The sequence below is a fragment of the Panthera tigris genome, chromosome B1 (assembly GCF_018350195.1).
Source record: "Panthera tigris isolate Pti1 chromosome B1, P.tigris_Pti1_mat1.1, whole genome shotgun sequence".
NCBI classification, from domain to species: Eukaryota; Metazoa; Chordata; class Mammalia; order Carnivora; family Felidae; genus Panthera; species Panthera tigris.
The window spans coordinates 152,205,361-152,223,798 of NC_056663.1; the positions used below are offsets into that span (position 1 = coordinate 152,205,361).

The 18,438-nt window shown below is 29.9% G+C and overlaps 1 protein-coding gene across 1 annotated transcript in view; it reads left to right on the plus strand.

The window, feature by feature from the left end:
- Positions 1 to 13,936, plus strand: part of TECRL (trans-2,3-enoyl-CoA reductase like) — a 101,738-nt gene extending 87,802 nt beyond the window's left edge. The window contains exons 9-12 of the mRNA XM_007086898.2: positions 8,521 to 8,578; positions 11,995 to 12,080; positions 12,622 to 12,667; positions 13,525 to 13,936. Of these exons, the coding sequence (XP_007086960.1) occupies positions 8,521 to 8,578; positions 11,995 to 12,080; positions 12,622 to 12,667; positions 13,525 to 13,652 (318 nt within the window). The 3' untranslated portion in view covers positions 13,653 to 13,936. The remainder of the gene's footprint in view (positions 1 to 8,520; positions 8,579 to 11,994; positions 12,081 to 12,621; positions 12,668 to 13,524) is intronic.
- The last annotated feature ends 4,502 nt before the right edge of the window (positions 13,937 to 18,438 follow it).

Below are 18,438 nucleotides of genomic sequence, written 5' to 3' on the forward strand. Positions count from 1 at the left end.
TGTACCAAATCTAATGATCTCTGTATATTAACTACTCAGTAAATTTGAGCAAATGGAAGAATTAACTAGTGGATAAACAAAACAATAACCACATATTTGGTTTCTATTTTGATATATTTTTAACTTCATGTATGATTATTTCTCTCATATTTCTTCTCCTTATGATGTTAACCACTGTACAAGAGTTTTGCAACTTGGTTTCCGTTATTTCTGTGTAAATATTTACACATTTCCCATTTATATAATATTATTGATTCTTTCCTGTTTTCAAATGTGGTATAGCCATGAATCCATGGCTCTAGTATAAAATAAAATTTGTTTTAAAAAAGTTACAGCTTTTTAAAAATGTCATAACAATTATAATATTTTAGTGTAAAAAAGGTATAATTGGAAGCAAGCAAAATTCTAATAGTTTGCACTATACATTTTTTCCCAGGATTTTTAAAGACGCTACCTCCTAATTAAGCTACTAGTTTTCAATCTTCACACATTCTTTTATTAATCAATGTTTCTTTATACATTTCACATGGGGAAAAAATAAGGAGGAGGAGAATTAGGCAAGTCTTATAATTTTATCATAGTTGCTGTCTTATAAGGGCCAAGGTCTCAAAATAAATAGTGATAAATAGTAGCATTGTCTAAGTCCAATATAGACAGTAGGTAAATATAATGACTTTAATTCCACATTTCTAAGCACATAACAAACATTGACTATCTCAATCCTAGACTTAAATTAAGATAAAAAGAAACATCTGTGTTTTCAATTATAGATGGTATTATCTGAGAAAACCTTGTTTAAAAGTCAAAATTTTGAATTTTGTCTATTCTGTTGCAAGTAGACATTTAGAAAGAAGGTAGAGGGGCCACTGGGACTCTCTTAACATTATAAATTGTGATGGCAAATTAAAAAGGCCTGCTAGCCCTGGAATTTCCTAATAATGTTGGATGTAGGCAAAACACATTTATTTTTCACAAATAAAATATGATATTAAGATGTAAGTTAGGAAACTGATTCCAATACAGAATGTAATAAAAACTGAGTTGTTTGAGTTTGCACATTTATCACCTAAATTGAAGATACCTACCATATCACTGTGAGCATAACATTCTGTATTTCAAGGTTAATTTTCTTCATTCATAATAAATGAAGTGTGTGCCTTTCATATATATCACAAAAATGTATATGCAAATGGTTTGGAAAGAAAAGCATCTTTTTTTTTTTCTTAAAGAGTTTAATTTTACGTAATCTCTGCACCCAACATGAGCTTCCAACTTGCAACCCTGAGATCAAAAGTTGAATGCTCTATTGACTGAGCCAGCCAAGTGCCCCAAAAGCACATATTTTTAAGTCAAGTGCATCTAAAATTATATTATAGTAAGATTATCAGCATATATTATAATTAATTACTATTATGTGAAGAAACTCAGGGGAAATTCATAGGCCAGTCTTGTATAATATAAAGTCTACCCAGAAAATGCCTATCTTAATTCCAAGTGCTAATTTTTCTGCAAATGTTTGCAAAATGTCCTGTTCTTCATTTATTGATATATGTACCCTCTTAATCTAAGAAAAAAATGCTTTATTCATTTAAAGTTGAATTTGCTTCTGTTGTGTAGAGCCACATTATCACCTGGCTAGAAGACAATGTATGAGAACTATGTTCAATAAGGTCATAATTAATTCTTAATGACTTATGTATGAATCAGGCATTTTGTGGACTATTAACAATTATGATTTTCTCTTCTGCTCCCGCCTTCCGTTTTTTTTTTTTTCTACTGCCATTCTATTTTCTAATATATGAAGCCAAATATACTGTAAGCAAACAACACACTTTACAATGCACACTTAAAACATTCCAAAGTAGAGTCTAATTCCTTTTGGAAACTCTTTGATTTTTGTGAGTTTTGCCATGCTTATATTATATTCTGAGAAGTATTTTATCACCTCCCTCTCTGTGTAAATTCTTTCTGACTTTCAATGTGCCTTTGTTCTCTCAAATATGTTCTGAAATCACAAAATCTATAAGGGAAAAAAACCAAACAAGTAGAATCAAAATTAGGCAAATTTATAAAGGCATCATAATATTTTTCTCCACAACTTTTAGATCTTTGTTTTTCTGCTAGAAATAATGTGGACATACACTATAACCCAGTATCTTCATATTTCTATGACCTCTCTTCATTCTCTGAACTCAAGTCCACCCACAAAGAAACAAAAACCCTATTGCAAAACAAAATATATTCTATAATTTTTAATATTTTGCTATTTTATAAATAATATTCCTGTTTTCTTTATCCTCTCTTCTTCTCAGTTTAGTTTTACTCTCCAGGAGCAGTTACAGTTCATCAATTCTTTGTGCACTGAGCACTTCACCAGAAGAGGAATTTTTTCTCCTGAATTTCTTACTGTCTTCAACAACGTAGGAAATTATAGAATAGATAACATATAAGACATGGTTTACAAAACACTGAAAATCACTCTACTTCCTGTTTTTCTCTCTGTGACTTCAGTCTCACCATTAGTTATCCAGTCATTTAGGTTAATTTTTTTTTATTAAAATGAAAATATTCTTGGAGAGGTAATAAATTATGCTCTTCTCAAGCAGTCACAACTTCACTTGTAACACTGAACCAAGAAGGACCTTGGGCATAGAACAGTAATTTTTGATTAGGAGAGAGGGTGCTGGGAACACTATCTATCATAGCATATATCATAGCAAGGCTGGAGGAGAGTGGGGCCATGCAATGGGAACTGCAGTAAGGCCAGGAAACTGCTTGAACGTTTGGTATTTGTGGGGGGAAGATAAATAAGGGATGAAAAGTGTGCCAAAGGTAATGCTTTTATTCTCAGCATCGCGCTCAGGTTTGTTTGGGACAGTTTTTTCTATCTTTTGCTCACTGTTGATAGACAGTTATAGACACCAATAAAAAAGATTCACATTACTTTTTTATTGAAGACTTAAAATATAGGACTCTACCTTTTCTCATCATTTGTCAATTTAATTTCCTCGCAAATCCCCTCAAGTATCTAAGATACCTAATAACATAATAGGAATCAACTTTATATGCAAATTTGGCTGGAGTTACTACTGCTTCTTAAATAATTTGTTTAGAAACTAGTTTTAAAAATAATAATGTAAAATTAATGGAAATTGATTTTATTATAATTTGTTATAATTATCATTTATGTTTTAGCTAAAACTGACTTACTTCTAAAAACAGTAATAATTTAAATTAAAAACAGCAGCTACTATAATGATAAAATATATCATTGCTAAATATATATAGAATCAATAAAAATAGAGATTAGGAGTTGAAATAAATTATTAGAATATTATGATCATAGTGATATAAATTATCATGTTATAAAACCTATGCTAAAACAGTATAATATTGGCTTGTATTATCAAATATCATGTCTGTGTGAATATATTTTATCCCTAAGAGTAGAAACTAACTTCTCAAGCTTATAATAGTTGATACATATCACAGATGAAGCTTTCCATAATTATATAGTGATCCAATATTTTCCTTGAAATATTAAGATAAAATAAATAAGACACAACTTATAATAATAATACTTATTATACTAGAAATAGAAAAATTAAAAGCTGAAATGCAAAACACACCTGATTATCAGTGTTAGAAACATTTTAGCAGATTCTATTTTTTAATTGTATTAATAAAATGACCATTACATTGTTCAAATGATAAACTTACATCTGCCAATAACTAATAATAATGATAACATATATAACATATATGAAACTTTGGGAAGAACAGATATAGACAGAAATAATCATTTTAATTCCTATAAAAATATTACTACATCACAGAATAAAGATTACTGACTTTTACAGTGGAAACCAAAATAATTTTACTAAGATAAAACATACAGTCTGACTATTTGATGGCTACAAATTCTATATTAGGATGTTTAGAGTTTGTTCCCTAGGTGCATAATTTTCACTTATATAAGTAGAGAATGCTTCACTTGATGAAGCTTTCAAGAAAGAACATTACAGAAATTAGCAACACAAGAAACAACAGATGTTGTTGAGGATGTGGAGGAAGGGGAACTCTCTTACACTGTTTGTGGGAATGCAAACTGGGGCAGCCACTCTGGAGAACAGTATTGATTTCCTCAAAAGGATAAAAATAGAACTACTCTATGATCTAGCAATTGCACTGTTAGGTATTTACCCAAAGGATACAAAAATACTGATTTGAAGGGGGCACATGCACCCTGATGCTTATAACAACATTATCAACAATAGCCAGATTATGGAAAGAGCCCAAACATTCATCAACTGATGAATCAATAAAGAAGATGTTGTATACATCCACCACACACACACACACACACACACACACACACACACACACAATGGAATATTACTCAGCAATCAAAAAGAATGAAATCTTGCCATTTGCAACAATGTGAATTGAGCTAAAGTATATTATACTGAGTGAAATAGCCAGAGAAAGATAAATGCTCTATGATTTAAATCATATGTGGAATTTAAGAAATAGAACAGATGAACATAGGGGAAAGACTCTTAACTCCAGAGACAACAAACTGAAGGTTCCTGGCAGGGAGATGGGAGGGGGATGGGCTAAATAAGTGATGGGTATTAAGGAGGGCACTTGTGATGAGCATTGGGTGTTATATGTAAGTGATGAATCACTAAATTCTATTCCTGAAACCAATATTACACTATATGCTAACTAACTAGAATGTAAATAAAGACTTTAAAAAAAAGTGGATCTCTGCAAGTTGGCCTTCTTCTAGACATTGGTCATAGGCATCTTTACCATAATGACAACATGCTATGGACTGAGGTACAGTACCGAGTAGTAAACAAGAAGCATCTTTACTACTGAAATTCCATATATTCTGATCCAATCATGTCTTTCAATAAGGAAACAGTGGGATTTAATGGTGAATATTTTGATAAAAATTTGGACAACCACACTTCTGATATAGTAACTAAAAAGTCCTTTATGAGCTATTAATTTGATACTTCCCTGCCCCGTATGCATATTGTTAAATATCTCTTAAGGTCTATATATTTATCTTTAAGTTTTTATTTAAAGTCCAGTTAGTTAACATACAATGTAATAGTTTCAGGAGTACAACACAGTAATTCAACACTTACATTACCCAGTGCTCATCACAAGTGCACTCCTAAATTCCATCACCTATTTCACCCATCCCACATTGTTAAATATTTAGCAATAATTAAAAATAAAATTGAAACGTCAAAGAACTGAGAATACTGAGGGTGCTGAAAAAATAAGTGTTTCCATTTACTTCCTAAATCAAAACATTCAAGGAAAAGATTATTTTCTCATGTAAACACTGTGATACTTTCAATTAGCTGACAAATTTATTTTTATACTTATCAATATAATGTTAACGCTCAAGAGGAAAATGGATTATTGAATCACTAACACCCTATTATTCATATAGTATGACGCAACATATAGTCAAGCTACTCAATAAAGATTATATGAAACAAGCAAAAATAAATTTTTTTTAGATTTACTTTAAGCAACACATATACTTCCAAATGAAAGTACATTTGAATTTTCATTATTTACTCTTCTCAAATTCTTTTGCAATTAAAACAATATATCCAGGGAAGTAAAAAAACATTAACTATGGTAAAAACCCAAAGAGCATAAAATTTACTATCTTACCCATCTTTAGTGCACAACTCAGTAGTGTTAAGTGTATCCACATTGTTGTGCAAAACTCCTAGTGACTTTTAAAATCTAGGTCATCTTGTTCTTTGTAAGTAAGGTGATTCTGGCAATGCCCCTGAGTTGCTGATCTCTCTGTGAATGTGTCTGGAAAATATAAACTTATTTTTTAATTAAACTTTTTGAAAGAGGGTAACATTGTTCCAAATTATCAATTTGTATATGAGCAAATCAAATGAAATATTTTGAAACTCATTTGTTCTACTACTATAATGCAGGAAAACTGCTTCTTCTTGCACGTATTATTTAAATATAATTTTTTTCTTAAAATATCTGGACAATGTTTCCTTGGCTTTTTTTCTTATGTTCCTGTGTACTTATTATCTACAATGTCTTTACCATCGGTGTTACGTAGGAATCATGCACATTTCATAGTAGATTGCATTTGTATGTTTTGCTGCATAAGATAATTTAAATTTTAAGTAACGTAAAAATCAAACCTAATGATAGCAACTTCCTCAAGCTTTATTTATGAAATTGTTGTGTTAACATATAATGTGCCAAATGAATACATCTAATTTAGAAAAGAATCAATCCAGGAGAAATGTATAAATCATATTGAAAAATGTTCCAGTGTTTCACATTTAATGTGCTTCTGAAATTTTATTTGGTAATAGAACCGTATATTGAGTTTTATAGCACTGACTGAATTTTCTAATCTTACTCAGCCCGGATCCAAGAGGAAATTATATCAACCACTTCTATTTAGGGCAGTTAGCCTACAGTGGACTCATTCATTCTTCAGCATTTTAAACCCAGTGCTTAAGGTGAAAATTGAAAATAGTCACATTGCTCTTTAAAATCCATTATGGAGTTGCTAAGTTGATGATAAGCTAAGTATGTCTAGGCATATGGATATAGCTGATGTGTTTATTTTTCTCTCTCCACCCCTGGAATGTATATAGATATGCATTTCATCGGTAGACAGCAATGGACTAGTTGGCTTATTTACAACTTTTTTTTTAATCCCCTTCTTTTATTTTTCTTATTTCAATATGTTATATGTTTTATTTTGGGGCTGGGCCCTTCACGGAGCACATAATCTTAAATTATGGCATTAGTTACAGCTATTCTAGTGGTCTGACTGAAGCCTAAAAGCTCTTTTTTCCATGGCCTATACTTTGAGTAGAAGATTGATGTTTCCATATTTAGCTGTAAAAAGTAAGAAGGAGAAAATATTTTGATGGTTGAATAAGTATAAAATATTGAGAATCAAAAAGTGAATACATTTCACCAGAAGAAAATCCGTATTTCTAAAATATAATTTGTTTACAAAGATTAGCTAAGGTAATTTGCTTATTAATACTACTTCGTTTTATCATATATTCCATTGTGTGTTTGGCACTGTGAGTGATGAAAAATGAGTATGACATTCTATTTGACTGAAAGATGAGGACAGGTATTAAGATCAAACAAATATAACAAATTATTAATTTGGTAATTATATGTTTTGTAGTGTAGCCAATGTGTGACACAGAAATTTAGAGAAGATCAATCAATGTAGGATCATTCTCTGGAGAAGTTTTTAACTGATGATATTGGTAACTAAAATTATCATAATTTTATTGGGCAATTCATATGTCAGACACTGGATTTCATTTAATCATCCTAAAATAATCATCATGAGATAGGAAGTAATATTTGCATTTAGGTGAAGAAATGAAATTTCAAATGTCTTAATCACATAATCTCTAATAAGTAAGTTAAAAGATGTGCTTTTTGAACACAAATTAGTCCAACAAAAGTCCACACTCTTAACCACATTCACCTACAAATAAGTTCAACTATAAAATTATTATCTGAAAATGTGAAATTCAACTTTGATTCCTAATGATAACTTGAGAAACTAGGAGCTTCTTCTACAATTACAAAATGTGAATCAATCCATACAGAAATTGTTGAAAAGAACAAAATCAGATATATTTTAAGAGATTAATAGCATTAAAGACACTGAGTTAAAAACATGCTCTATTATGGAATATATTATAGTAAAACTTTGGATGACCCTAAACGATAAAGGTTTTGAATAACAATCTGTTATTAATACCATAATATTTAAATGTTGAATACACACTTTGTGTTAATCAGATAAGGCATGTAACTTCTGAGAATACATGTTGCAAATTGGAAACATTATTAGCCCTCCCCAACCCCTCTCCAAAGATGTTAGTAACACAAGCTTCTTAGAGGGTCATAGTGGCCTATTTACAGGGACATGTGGAGTGTGCATGATCAAGGGGCCAGATGACAGACAAGCAGTAAGTGTCTTGGTGGGACAGTACCTCTTACAATAACTTTTCTAAACTGAGCTGAATCCACCTGGGAATCACACTACCACCCTTGAAGTAGTGCTGCTGTGCTAATGAATTTAGAACATGTTAACCATTGCCAAATCTATCTTTCCCGATGTGACTTACCTCTTCATAGCATGCAAACTTTACCTACTAAAACAAGTACAAAGCATATAGTCAGCAATGCCTGATTAACAAGGAAATTTGAACCTAGTTATCAAAAGTGTCAATAATATCTTCAAAGTTTCTACCTCAATGTGACTCATTATGTTAACTCAATATATATTCAACAGCTTTTTTTACTGTTACAATACAACATGTCCTCTTCTTGCAATTAGAGTAATAATATGTCTCTTGGATCTTTGGAATTAATATATTACATGGACATTAGTATATAGAGAGAGAATACAATTTTTAAAGAGGAACAGGTATACCACAGTGAAAACTTTTAAATGTTTTACAGATTTGTGAAGCTGGAAATCATTTCATCAATGTAATTTTGTCTCATCCTAATCACACAGGTTAGTCCCTTTTTCTCTTTATCTTCTCTAGTGTGAGTTAATCTAGTGTGATGTTAATTATTACTTTCAAAGCCTTAAGTGAAGCAATAGTTGGAAACATTTAAGACAATATGCCCCAAGGCTAGCCCCTTTATGCCTAAGTTTTTCAAATATTTGAACTAAATCATATTTCCTAATAATGGTTTCTCTAAAATGAAGTATGCATGCCCTCCTCAGAACAAATGATAACCTCACTTAAATATATGAAAAAATAAAGAGATATTACTAATAAAGGCAATATAAAATTCAGTGATACAGATCTAATTTCTTAACTCTCAATCTTGATCTAATTTGCATAATAATGGACACAATCTCACTATATTTCAATTGACTTCTTAAGCTTTTTTCTTATAAAAGTGATCATTGTTTAGCAAATACAGTAGCTATAAAATAGCAATGCCTAGGAGGACATTTTGAATTCAGTAGTTAGCTAAAAAAAATTTTTTTTAAATTTATACTGTTTATCTAAAGCTATTCTTGGTAAATCAGTCCTGTCATTCAGGTTTAATTATATGTAAGGATTCACACTGTTTTTTGTACATGATACATGATTATATTATACTTTCAAATAACAATGGTCAACAGTTGGATTTCATTTTGTTATCAATCTCGCTGAAAATATAAACGTGTATTTGTCTCAAGTATGTTTTAATATCTACCTGAATGTCTTAACATTTTCTTGCCTTGCATATTTCTGGCAGTCTGGTGAAACATTTTCCAGAATAATACTTACACATATAGAATTAAAAAGGAAATTTATTATGTTGGTATATTTGTGAATGTATAAAAAAGCCAAAATATATAACATTTTTATTACATTACATAATCCTGTGATAACTACTCAACTTCTTGAGTATTGATGAACATATAGAGATAGATATAGATACATAGATATCTAAAATAACTATAATATGATTTGAAAATATCTGTACTCTCTCTTGCTGAAAAATGTTAACAGATTAATGCCAGTACTATAGTGGTTTACTGTCTGCTTTTGCCTTACAGTAGAGCCTGCATTTAATTAAATGGTTGGATGCCATTTTTATCTTATCTATATTCATGATTTACTGAGTTCTCTTTGGATGTATTTGAAGCCTAAAAGTTCTGATAGTCTGATTTGTTTTTGTGTGGAAACACAATAGAGTCCTATAAAAATACTAACATTACCAAAGTTATGAATATCACTAATTTTAGTCTTGACTATGAACCCTTAACAACATTACCTTGCTCAAGTTTCTTCATCTTGTCTGGATTCTGGTATCATTATATGAAAATGAAAATTTCAGGGGTTCCTGGGTGGCTCAATTGGCTGGGTGTCCCATTCTCAATTTTGGCTCAAGTCATGATCTCATGGTTTGTAGGATTGAGCACCTCCTAGGGCTCCTTGCTGACTCCACGGAGCCTACTTGGGACTCTCTCTGTCCCTCCTGTGCACTCTCTCTCTCTCAAAATAAATGAATAAACATTTAAAAAATAAAGAAAATGAAAATTTTTAAATCATCATATTTCTAAAGTCAAATGTAACTTTGGAATTGTTCAAATGAAAAAAACTTTTTTTTTTCTTCAGGGTTCACTCCGCCTTTTATCTTGCTTGTATGTTGCTCTTGAGAAATCAGAAATCTAATCTTGTCTTCTTTGTTTATTGACTTGGTCTTTTTGCCTTCAGACTCAAAAGAATTTTTCCTTATCACTACATCTATTAATTTTGTGAGGTGTGTCTCAGAGTTGATCATTTCAGGTCAGTTTTCCCAGATACATGATGCAATTTTCCAGGACATTGATTCATGTCCCTTTTTTTAGTACCAGAAAGTTTTGTAATTTAAAATTTGTTTTGTTGCTTTGTGGACTGGGTCAGGGGGTAAATTGTACATGTATTATATTTTATATCTTATATATCTATCACTTTCTGTTTTTTTCCTTCTTGTTTGCTTGTTTTGGCTGGTTTTGTTCATCTACTTAATATCCCCTATTCTAGTGAACATTCTACTCTTAGGAAAATTTAAATGTCTATATTACTGAGATGATTTTTTTTTTATTTTTCTACAATTTCTTTCTTGAGTTCAATCAACTCTCATCTTTTCTTTCTTTCTTCCTGTTTTGGCCATATCTATTTTGAGTTTGGGAATTCCCTTTTTTTTTTAAGTTTATTTATTTATTGTGATAAAGAGAAAGAGAGAGCACTCACACACGCGCATGAGCAGGGTGGGGGCACAGAGCAAGGGAAAAAAAGAATCCCTAGCAGGCTTTGCATTGTCAGTGCTAGAGCCTGATGCTGGGCTCCATCTCACAGGTTTGTGAGATCACGATGTGAGCTGCAAGCAAGAGTCCAGGGCTTAATAGACTGAGCCATCCAGGTGCTCCCTCAATTATTTTTCTTTTGATGAATATATGGGCATTACACAAAGACATTTACATGAATGTTATCAAGAGAATATGATATTAAATGGCATATGTATTTATCTTTATCTTGAAATGAGCAGTACATGAAATCTGTACCTAATATATTTTTTGTTGATACTTTAACAATAGATACAACTCTGAAAACAACATACTAGCATTTCATTATGACTTTAGAATTATAACTAAAAGAGATTAGTTGATGTGTTATCCAATTAAGCTTGTTACAGAGAATAAACAGTAATTTTATAATTCATATTTACTTTTATAAATGTCACAGCTCAAAGTTCAACTTGAAATCATTTTAATATGCTATCTAAAATATTTCTTGAACAAAATTAAAAGGCAAAGAATCACAAAAATCAAGTGACAATATGCTAAGTATAATGAAAATTGTAAATAACAACCCTGATTGCTGAGCAGAAATAATTTATGTGGTATTTCTGAATATTAACTATGCTGATATTCATTGTAATCCTCTTATGAGAGATTTTTCACACTTTTCTGATATAAATGACATCCTTAAAAAATTTCTTTTGGATTTTCACTAATTAAATAGAAAGGGAGGTTTGAAGTATTAAACAATCTCAACCAAAAATATCTTCTTTGACACTAAAAGAGAAGAGGCATGCAATTGTTAAAGCATATTTACTAATTGTAGTATGTAATTCAGCTGCAACTATTATGATATGCAAAATAACATTTCTGTATTAAATTTTAAAGAACTGATTATCATGGTATATTGTATAAATGTATGGCAACATAGCTGTAGACATAGAAAATTACAGGTATATTGTTTGAGTCAAAAGGCCATAGCATTTGAAATTGGGACTCTTCTGAGTAATTTGGGAAGTTGGTTCTATAAATAATTGATGACATTTTATGTGGTGTAAGTTGTTTTAGGGAATTTAGAATTATATAATACATATATGATTAAATTGCAGTATGTACCATCATTGATATTTTATTCTTTCTAAAAGGAGTTAATGCCTGTTTTCCAAGTCCAAATTATAACCCCTTCACATGGATGTTTTTTCTGGTTTCATGTCCTAACTACACCTATGAGGTATGCTATTTATGTATGTAAATAATTAAACTTTATCCTATGAGAAACTAAATGCATGTGTTTCTATATTTACAAGTATTAAAGTTTAATATATATAATTATACACAGGATTTATCTGTATGTATAGGCATAGACAGAGATATAAATTATGATATAGATTCAATTCGAGTTATAGGCATGGGAAATTGGAATATTTACATAAACTACAATTTTCTCTGCAGAAAATGAATATCTTTCCATATATATATTTTTAAACAAAATTTTATAATTTTCATATAAAATGTCTTGAGATGTTTCAGGATTCTGTTTTTTATCAAAGTTTTTGGAACGTCTTTCATTTCTTATTTTATGAATATGATGCTGTTTATGGGATTCTTTATGACTATCATAATTAACAACAAAATCATTATTTGGGGAAAATGTATTTCTACCAGTAGTTTTTCTATCGTGTTTTAAGCTTCACATTACCTATTTAAAACCACAAATGAAATATTCCTAGATTAATCATAGGTATTTATTAATTTATGCTTTAATCTAACAGATTGGATCATGGATTAGTTTCACTGTCATGACACAAACACTGCCAGGTAAGACCTTGGTTATTTGACATTTAAGTAAATGCTCCTTTAGGATAAGTGATTTCTGAGAACAAGTTTCTGTAGTGCTAAAGTTTGGCATTTCTGCAAAAGGATTTTTTTGCCTTCATTTTTATCTTTATTTTGGATATTTTTAGCAGTATTAAAATATACTGGAACAAAAATCTCTAGGTACTTATGGCTTAATGTAGCCCAAACAAATTAATTAAGCAAAAAGGATTTACTCATAAGAAGTTGTGTTAATAATGCACTTCACTTGAAAATCTCTTTTATGATGAATATAGGCATATGTATGTGTTATGTCCTTCAAGTGTTCATGAATGTCTCTGAATGGAAGGCTGGGAGCATGAGTGTGTAATCTCAAATGCTGGGCATTTTAACATACATAAGAGAGTTAAATTGCATTGAACTTCATGTATTGGAAAGTATATGGATTACATCCATTTCACACATTATTTATTTCACTGTACAAAATTTTTAAATCATAATTAATGTGGTTTGCCATATGCATGTGTGTAGACATATATTGTCTGCATATAGAAAACTATTATTGAGCAATTCAAAGAGATAACAATTCCTTATTTGGAAATACTTTGTGGCAGTGGGATATAAAAAATGTGGATTATTTTGAACTCTGCTATATACTTTCTATGTTTCTTCAACTATGCAATAAATATGGATGAACATATATTATGCTAAGCAATTAATATGAGTAAAGAAAATTGATATAGAAGTATGCAACATTTGAGAAATATTTTAAGAGCTACATAAGATAGTTTTTTTCCCAATATAACTTGGTATATCGATCATAGAAATAAGAAAGGATAATTATTTCTTTTTTCTTCTAGTTGGGATTTTTACACTTCTGATGAGTATCCAGATGTCTTTGTGGGCACAAAAGAAGCATAAGATTTATTTGAAGAAATTCAATTCTTATATGCATAGAAAATCAGCCATGATTCCATTCATACTGTAGTAAAAATAATTTATCTTATCTCATGTATATAAAAATAGTATATAAATTCACTAAATCAAACTTGGTCAATAGTTGACTATCATGTAACAGAAATTCAAAACAAACAGTACTTTTATTGAATAAAAATATTAAATGGTAGATTCTAGCTAACTTTAGAGTAATAAACTTGAGGCAAATAAAAAGTAGAAACTGTAGATACGACTAATAAAAGATACATCCAAATATTTTCAAGGGATTGGTCTTTGAACAAGATTTTCTTACTTCATTAAATGTTTCATAATACTATCTGCTTAAGACAATTAAAATATCTGAATTATAAACTAAAAATTTGTGATTTTAAATCACCTGAATTTTACACATTTTGATGGTAATTTATTTTCTTTATTGTTTAACATGTTATTGAAAAGTATAATATGTCACAGTAGTATTTCAATTTCTAGTGAAAATTCTACCAATATTAAAAGTGAAACATAATTTCTCATGAATCATATTTATTTATTCATACATACAATGTATGTTGTCATTCTGAAACTATAATAATTAAAAATATCTTCCAGACATTATTTACTAAATCATTTGAATATATACTTTGTACCAAAATATATATTTATATTTACATATAAATTATATTTATATGTAAATATATATTGAATTATGTATACTTCAAATGGACTATATGTGATGACAATACATTGGAAATTTTTTTAAATTAAGAGTAGAAATATTTTTTGCTTTATTTTTACATATTTAAATTCCTATGTCCTCTCAAACCTTGTTTGCATATATGTAAGTATGTATGTGACTATGCATATATATTTTGACAAAGAGATGACTGATGTTATAAAAATCAAGTACACATTAGTTAAAAATTTTAAAGAAATTCTGAATTTCCTTATTTTTAAACTGGGATTTTTTAGATTGGTTAATTTCTGCAGCCTTCTAAGTTCTACATAATCAAAATATTCTAATTAAAGTTCTTAGATTATATATATATTTGTAAAATGTTCTTGGTAAATGTAGGTATATATACCTTCTGTGGGTGTTTATCATTAATATATGTAGCAAATTATTCAAGAAATAACAAAAGCACTCCTTTGAAAAGCTCTGTTATCTTCCCTAAATATATAGCATTAAAATATCTCAGAGGAAGACACATAACTTTAATTACCTGATACCTATTCAGCAAAATATCATGGACTCATTTGAAAGTATTAACAGTAGGTACTATGAATTAAACCACATACACTGAATGCATCCATGTTATCAACCACCTGTGATAATCATCCCTTTGTTGAAAGACAAAGAGTAGTTTATGTTTTCTTAACTGGATTCAGACTGATGCCAACTCAGGAACTTTGCATATTCTTATAGGATTAGAAGATCTTTGACCAATAATTGCACTACTAGGCATTTACCCAAAGAATATAAGAACACTAATTCAAAGGGATACATATACTCTTTTGTTTCCGCAGCATTATTTACAATAACCAAGATATGAAACAACCCAAATGTCCATTGATTGCTGAATAAAGATGTGGTATATACATACAATGGAATACTCTTCAGCCATAGCAAAGAGTGAAATCATCCCATGTGCAGTGACATGGATGGAGATAAGGGTATTATGCTAAGTGAAATAAGTCAGTCAGAGAAAGACATACCATATGATTTCAATCCTATTGGGGCTTTAAGAATGGGGGGGGGGAGAGAGAGACATAAAGAGAGAGAGAAACAGACTCCTAATTATAGAGAACAATTTGATGGTTATGGAATGGGATAGGCTAAGTAGATGATGGGGACTAAGAGGTGCACTTGTCATGATGAGCACAGGGTAATGTATGGAACTGTTGAGTTATTATATTGTACACCTGAAACTAATATAACACTGTATGTTAACTATCTGGAATTAAAATTTAAAAAAAAACTTAAATAAAACAAAACAAAATACTTCCATTTTTATTACCCTAGGATTTCAAAGCAGGCCATAGGATTTGTCCTTAGTGGACAAGTATAATAATTGTTCTAAGTGGATCAGTAGTTCAGCAGTCACATTGTTGCTCCTAAAGTCTTCTCAAAGGTGAGCAGATATGATGCCTCAGCAAATAGGATACTGCACAAATGAGATGTTCAAGCAGCTAAGTTTAATCGGAGAAAAACTTTTGAAAATAAAAAAAATTTCTGCAGGTACAATATGTCTTAGCTTTTATTTCTATATCTGGCAAATGGAAACACGTAAAATCATGTAAAAACATGTAAAATTTCTTCTTTGATAACTGACAGAGCAATATAGAATTGCCTACCAACCCTTCATGGTTAATAAAAACAACATAAAAATAGCATTCTAAGTTATATTTTCATGGCTATTCCAAAGTAATGTATAATTTCTCCAAATGTCCTCTACTTTCTGATTTAACAATCTAAAAAATAATTATAGACATTAAACAAAATCACAATAATTTGTTTATATAATATGCTGTCCCAAATATGTTTCTTTATACAATAGTCTCCCTGAGTGTCAAAATTCTCACCTTATAAGTAAAATACACTTGCATCATCAAATTCTGAAATTCTTGTGTATTTTCAACAATAGTGATTTTTTTTTTGTCAAGGTGAAGATTCTGGGCATACAAAAAACTTATACATTCCCTGCTTTCATAAAAAAAAGACAAAAGAGGCCCTATTTCTGATTTGAATGAGGTATGTATATACATGATATCTTCATATAAGTGACGTGAGTTTGGTCAAGGAGTTTTGTAGTTTGGGAAATGGACACATTTAATGCTATCAGTAGCTATATCAATTGGGAAATAATTCTAAGATGTTGCCACTTCACAACCAACTTTTCATAATCCATTTATTGATGAATTTGTTAAAAAATTAACTGTCAGCTGTGGGCAATCATAAGAGGAAAAAACGGGAATATGTAGTTTCTGCTTTTTATATAGTTTACATATTTAGGACATAACAATTCATTAAAAATATTTAGTAGAATTAATTGAAATTAATTAAAATAAACATACTAAAAATATTATCCTTATGTTTTATTCTTTTATTTACTGGGCTGTTTGGATATAAAGGAATGGACATTACCTCAAGCTGTAAATTCCTGTTCAAATTTTGGAACTGGGAACCTGATTGACATGATCTATCTTCTCTCAGGCCACTTCTCTATTACAATATCTTAAAATGCATATTCTTTCCATTTCTATCACTTTTGCAGAACATACCATTTCTAAAAACAAAACAAACACCCTTAAAGTCTAAACCTAAAATATATCATGAGGGTTATAAATCTTTTTTCTGAGAAATACATAGATCTATAAATTTGTGTCCAATGATATCTTTATAGATTGGGTTATTTATTGGTTTATTTGGTATTTTATAACTCCTCCGACACATCTAGATATAAATCAGTTTACAGGGTCTTTAGGAGAATGAATCTATGCAAAGTAGACTAGACCAGATTGGGCAATGAGTCTCATGTAAGGTGTCCCTCCATCAAAAATAGAACTTACTATATCTTCATTAATAAAGGCCTCATTTGAAACAAAGGCTGGAAATAAACTTAAGCAAGCGTTCAAAAATATAATCACGTATTTCAGCTTCTATTGTCCAGATCATTTAATAAAATGATTATTATGATCCCTACCAAACTATAGCTTTGCACCTTCCATTTGGAGTGTTTAAGAATGGTAGCCAATAACATATTTAAATTTATGAATGTAATTAATCTTATGAAAGTAAATAAATTAACATCAGAGTTTTCAGACTGATACTGGATTTGTGATTACATATAATACTTTAAAAAATTAGACTTCACTTAATCTAATAATTCCTCTAATAGCTGCTTTTTTTAAATAATTCTGGAATAATACTTTCTCTGATCCCAAATAAAATTTTGCAAATAGTGTTTTTAAAATACCACATCTTTATCTCTCACACATTTCTTATAAAAAGTAGCTAGAGAAAGAAAATAATCAGAGGAAAAACAACAAAATTTAAATCAGCTGCTATGCTACTCCATATTATCACAGCATGCCTCTATTCCCCACTCCTCATCATGTCTACCTCAAGCTGCTATTTTAAAGGTGTTTTTTGGTTTGTTTGCATGTGTTTTTAAAAAATGTTTTGGCTAATTTTGAATAAAAATAGACCTGTAGTTCATTTTTTCTTTTAGCAAGTTTTGTGTAAACAAAGTTATTCTCTGACTCATACACACACGCAAACACACACACACACACACATACATACACACAGAAATTTTAAACAGTATTTCTTAAGAGGAAGACTATGTTGTGTCAAATAATTTTTAAATAAATTAAGCATATTCTTATTTTTTAAAATATGCATGTTTTATCTTTTCTATAGAAATGTTAAGTCTAATGTCTAAGAATAGTCAAATATTAAAATTCAATGTTGTAGTTGAATATCTTGTATACTGACATTTAATCTTCAGTAACTAAATGCATTTTGAAGATATTTTAAGTTCATTTTTAAGTAACTGGCATTCAGAACATGTTAAGTTTTAGCAGCTGATATATTTCAGTTAAAATATTTCTTCTCATAGGATGAAATACAATGACCTGTGAATCAGTAGTAAGGGTTCTTTATATTTTTATTTTAATAAAAAAGAAAACCTTTATATTGCTCCTGGATATTAAAGGTGATTACAGCAAATGTTACTTTATAAGCACAATTAAAGGCATTTATGCAGCTTTTGCATAATGATAATAATTAAAAACCGTTTATTTTAAAGGCTGCTTAAAAGTTAATTTTCACCCAGGTG